Source organism: Aptenodytes patagonicus, chromosome 12 (assembly GCF_965638725.1).
Source record: "Aptenodytes patagonicus chromosome 12, bAptPat1.pri.cur, whole genome shotgun sequence".
NCBI lineage: Eukaryota > Metazoa > Chordata > Aves > Sphenisciformes > Spheniscidae > Aptenodytes > Aptenodytes patagonicus.
The window spans coordinates 6685056-6690076 of NC_134960.1; the positions used below are offsets into that span (position 1 = coordinate 6685056).

Here is a 5021-nt window from a genome sequence, read left to right on the forward strand (position 1 = left end):
TGCTATGGGAGATCTAAACAAAGAGGGAGCACAGGGGAAAAGAGCTGTAGTTTGTAATGGGGAATTAATCACAGAATTTAATTGCACTGGCCAGGAATCACCCCCCAAGCTGACCTACTTCCATTCTAGGTTGCTAGACAACACTGTGTAACCCTAGTACTTGCCCACTGCAACAGTCTCTTCCACCCCCTCATACCCTTCCCCCCCCCAAACACAGCCACAGAGCAAGTAAACAACTTTAATAGTGCAGTTCTGTACAGCTTAAAGTGAAGCCATCTTCGGGTCAAAATCTTGCCTCAGAACTCAACATGCCAAATGCATTCTAGATACAAACAAGAAAGCAATGCCAAAGATGCCTGAACTTCTCAGAGATCATCATCAAACTCCTCACCGGTGCAGAAGAGGTGTTCACAAGAAACACCCCTAGCCTTTGGCCCAGTGTTAGAGTTAACAAGGGTGTTTGCCCTCCTTGTGCTGTTTAAACAGCACCTTCCTGCAGCGGTCTCTAAGACAACAGATCCTGCCCTTATCGATTGGCTTTGTGGTTCTTTGAACAACACATCCTCCTCAACTGAGCAACTGGTGCTGGGCACTGTGGTATCAGGCAGTTTCGAGGCAAGCCGCTCAGTGCTAGCAACACACCTTTTAAATTCAAAACCTGTTCCTTGAGGTAGAGTTCTTCCAGCCTGTTCTGAGCATCTACTGGCCATACCACCATCTGCTGCAGTGGTGCTGTGTAGCCCCAACCTTCCACTGCCCTCCTGTGGTGACAAGGTGACCCTGGCAGCGTTTTTGCTATAGCTGTCAGAACATGAGAGAAATTTTTCCCACTTTGAGGGTTTGGTACAAGCAGTTCGGGTTTGTGTATTCTCCTCAGGCACTACGGACTCACAGACAGCAGGAACCATACTGTCTCCACAAACAGCATCTCCATCATCTTCATCAGGCACTGCTACTAAACATTTCTTACGCTGTAAGAAGAAAGAGAGCATGGTTATAAATCCAGCATGCACAGCCAAGCTGCACAGAAGCAGGCAAAGAAAGAGCACTCAGGTCCTTCAAATGCGCCCAAATTCTCACCAGCTCCCTGAGGCAGAGCTGAGGCTGATGCACTGGGTGCACCTATGAACTCTGGGCTGTGAAGACTCAGGCCAACTTCACTGGCACTGCAGGTAATCACAGTAGCCTTAATAACTGCATACCACATGGGTGCCACTGTTCAGTAAGGCAAAGCAGCATAGTTTGCAACTGTGCTGATAGAGGAATCCGGCTCAACCACTCAGCTTACACAAGTTGGCATTGTTTTTGCCTGACTAAAACCTTTCAGACAGAAACTCCTGACACAATTTTCTTCTCCTCCCCAGTCATTCAAACAGAAGAGCAGATGGAGACTCGTAAAACTTCAAAATTATGATGACACAAAAGAGGTCAGGAGAACACTGTTTTGGTTTACTGGTAGGAAACATCTTCTACAACTAAAATACCTCAGAGGTTTTAACCTTTTTGGCTCGGTAGGCAAGCTGGAAAACTCCATTTTCTTCTGCATACTCCTGAACTTCACTGGAGAGGAAGCTCTTCTGGTGTTTCCTGGCCAAGAAAACCATTCACAAAGAGGACAGATTAGCTCCACTGTGAATTCTTTTCACAAATCACCAGAAATACTCATAAAATGCATGGCTCTAGCAATAAGAGAAGATTTACCCCCAGATACCAAATCCCTGCTCAGGTCAGGTTGTACATTGCAACCTGTACTTCGTTCAGCTATCAGAAATGAGCTACCTCCCACACCTGCAAACCAAATGTCACCACTTGGGGGCAGGAATTACAAAAAAAAAAAAAAAAAAGTTCTTTCTGTACCTTTGTTCTTCCGCAGTGTTCTTCCTTCGGGAACAGAACTGTTGTCTTTCTGTACCTGCCTCCTCCTCCCCATCTTCCTGATACTCACTGTCCTTGTCCAGATATTTACTCCAGCGACTGACTTCTGCCCTTTCCTCCTACAACATTGGAGAATTACTGAAAACAGCAAAATACAGGGTTCTCATTTTTGGCATTGTTATGTATGTGTTGAATGTCTCAAATCACAAGTCCGTTTAGGACACGTTCCCGTATCGTGTTCCCAGGTTCAGTATCCCAGTGGAGCAGAGTTTCTGTATACATCTCATTCTCTTTGCTGGAGCCTCTCCAATTATATACACTATTTCAGCTGTCTGAACCCATATAAAGGGATCACTGATTTCACTTTGATTCATCTAGGTCAGTATGGGTTGGTATTTACCTCAGCTTTGTAGGTATCTTACCTGCTGGACCAAGCTGTCTTCATGTTGGGCTGCTATATTTTTGTTGTCATTTACAGATTCTTCTATGCGCCTAAAATAGAGGTTGAAACTAGAGTTTCTAGACCACACTTCTGTCTGTCGATTTATAATTTTCAAATCAGCTAGTCATAGCACAAGGGATTGGATAGCAAGCATGGATAGGAACACCGGATAGGCAGCATGTCAGGAAAAATAGGATCTATAGAAAAGCAGATGTCAAATGCAGGATTTGCAAGATATATTGCCCAAATACTTGAAAAAATCTAGTTAGAGGGTAGTCCTCATTCTCTCTATACAAATAGAGTAGCAAGTTTGATCTAAAGCCGCTAATCATGAAATGATAAATTCTAATTGATCATAACTAGGGATATAACAGCGTGTCTTTTGGGACAACAGCTTAAACCCACTAATTATATCCCAAGCAACCAAGGAAAAAGGGAAGTTATTTCACAATGTTTTGGATTTCACAATGTTTTGAGAATAGAAATAGCAACCCTTTTTGATAAAGTGAACAAACAATGAGTTTTCTTCCCAAAGCTTAACCCTGAAGCACTGCATATACACAACTAAGTTATCTAACTAGCTTTGACTGATTTCTGAAAATAACCTTGAGTAAAAAGGAAGCTGGACCAGTTCAAGACCAGTTCAAGATTAGGCGATTTCTAAACAGATTCAGGAACGAAATAAACAGGAAAGTGCTATCCAGATTTTCCAGCCTAGCAGGAATTACACCCAAATGTTTGCACTAAACAAGTCTTTTTATCAACAGCAGCAGCAGCGATTACTCAACAGATTCACAGTGTGAAACCCCTGAATGCCAACAGTTAGGTAGCAACAGCTTAGAGTGGAGGATATTTTCTCTCTGAGGATGCACCTCTGCACTGACTGTCAAGTCTGTAAGATGGACACCTCCACAGCCAGCTCACCAAACAGTAAATAAGAAAGACCAATTTAAAAGAAAAAACCCAAACCCTACTGCATATATTTTAATGGGTAAAAGCCTGACTAACACACACTATTGATCAACTAAACTTATCTGAAAAAAATTCCTTGTCAAAAGAAGCATGCCAAGACACTACACCCAACAAATAGCTTGTTCCTATGTGGTGACAACAAAACTGGCACATGTCATGGCTTTACAACAGGACAGAAAACCCTCCTGTGAGCTCATATTAGGTAACAGGCACCCAATGTGTGAAGATGTGCATCAACGGTAGCACATCAAAGGAAACAAGCGGATAAAGATTAAACGCTCTACCGAGATGTCCAACCAATTGCTTCCTCTGCCTCGCCCTGCAGCAAGTTTAATTTCTGGACATGGTGCCTACAGTCCAGGCCAGACCCCTGGCCGTAAACCTGCAAAAAAATAATAAAAACAAGGCTCAGGGAGCAGCCAGAAGGAAACAGCACGAAGTGAGGCTCCACCGCAGGTAATATGGAAGTGCTAACTAAAGTTAGCACATACGGCTGAGCGTGTGATGTCCTGGGTAGGGCTAACTGCCACACTGCGCTCCCCACTGTGCAGGGCTCCCTACTGCCACCCTACAGGGCCATCCACCACCACGCTGGGCTTCCCATTGCCACCGCACGGGCCTCCCCCCCCCCCAGCCGGCCCCGGCCCGCCGCCGAGGCCGCCCCGGCCCCTCACCTTCTGCACCGCCTGCCGCTGGCCGCACACGCTGCAGCTCCACTTCCCGCTCCGCTTGGCCTAGGAGGGCGCAGAGGGGGTCAGTCCCGGCCCGCAGCCCGCTCCCCGGCCCGGCCCGGCCCGGCCCGGCCCGCACTCACCTGCTGCACCTGGAAGAGGCGGCAGGAGCAGCACCGCAGCGCCCAGAACCGCTGCGCCATCCCGCCGCCCGCCCATCGCCATGGCAACGCGCGCCTTCCGGCCACGTGACACCCCCGCTACCAGCGAGCCTCCCGCTCTGCCCCCGAGTCCGCCGAGCTCCTCCCCCCGCCTCCCCGCCTTTCCCCCCCTCTCCTCCCGCTGCCGTGCGCCGGTAAGCGATCGCGAGCGTTACATAGGGACAAATCGCGACAGCGACGAACCGCTCCAGCTAAGGCATCAGGCTGTTTTACAAGCAGCCTCTGACCCTTTCTTAAAAAAAACCCAATTAACTGGCCCGGGCGGTCTTCAAACGGGAAGACTTAATGCAGCGCCTGGCAGTCGACAGAGCAACAGTCTGCGAGGGCGGCCTGGGTGCGTGTTTGGATGTTAACGGTAACCTTCTTCCAGGAGGAAAAACATTCCGTGTTTGCACCTGCATAATCAACAGCCATTTCTGCACCTACCTGAAGCTGCGCCAGTCTGTGTTATGTAAAAAGTAAATATATGGAGCAATACGGAGAGGAGGAGAGGAGGAGAGGAGGAGAGGAGGAGAGGAGGAGAGGAGGAGAGGAGGAGAGGAGGAGAGGAGGAGAGGAGGAGAGGAGGAGAGGAGGAGAGGAGGAGAGGAGGAGAGGAGGAGAGGAGGAGAGGAGGAGAGGAGGAGAGGAGGAGAGGAGGAGAGGAGGAGAGGAGGAGAGGAGGAGAGGAGGAGAGGAGGAGAGGAGGAGAGGAGGAGAGGAGGAGAGGAGGAGAGGAGGGACGAAAAACCCAGTCAGACTCCAGTCACACGAAATCTGCTCTTTTAGATAACCACCATGGACAAGGAACAAGCAATATTCCATGAGCTCAGAAAAATAAAAGGCAGTCAAGGTTGCCTA

The 5021-nt window shown here is 48.2% G+C and overlaps 1 protein-coding gene across 3 annotated transcripts; it reads right to left on the minus strand.

Moving 5' to 3' along the window:
* Nucleotides 1-224: 224 nt before the first annotated feature.
* On the minus strand, nt 225-4164 carry MRNIP (MRN complex interacting protein). 3 transcript variants are annotated; one of them, XM_076350261.1, is made up of 7 exons: nt 4104-4164; nt 3964-4023; nt 3574-3671; nt 2298-2367; nt 1858-1994; nt 1500-1587; nt 225-971 (listed from the first exon to the last, which is right to left on the minus strand). In XM_076350261.1, the coding sequence occupies exons 1-7, from the start codon at nt 4161-4163 to the stop codon at nt 366-368; spliced, it is 1119 nt and encodes a 372-aa protein (XP_076206376.1). In that variant the 5' UTR covers nt 4164; the 3' UTR covers nt 225-365. The 3 variants fall into 3 exon arrangements, with proteins under 3 accessions (XP_076206376.1, XP_076206375.1, XP_076206377.1); XM_076350260.1 differs by having other exon boundaries at nt 1485-1587; XM_076350262.1 differs by lacking the exons at nt 2298-2367; nt 3574-3671 and having other exon boundaries at nt 1485-1587.
* Between the last annotated feature and the right edge of the window lie 857 nt (nt 4165-5021).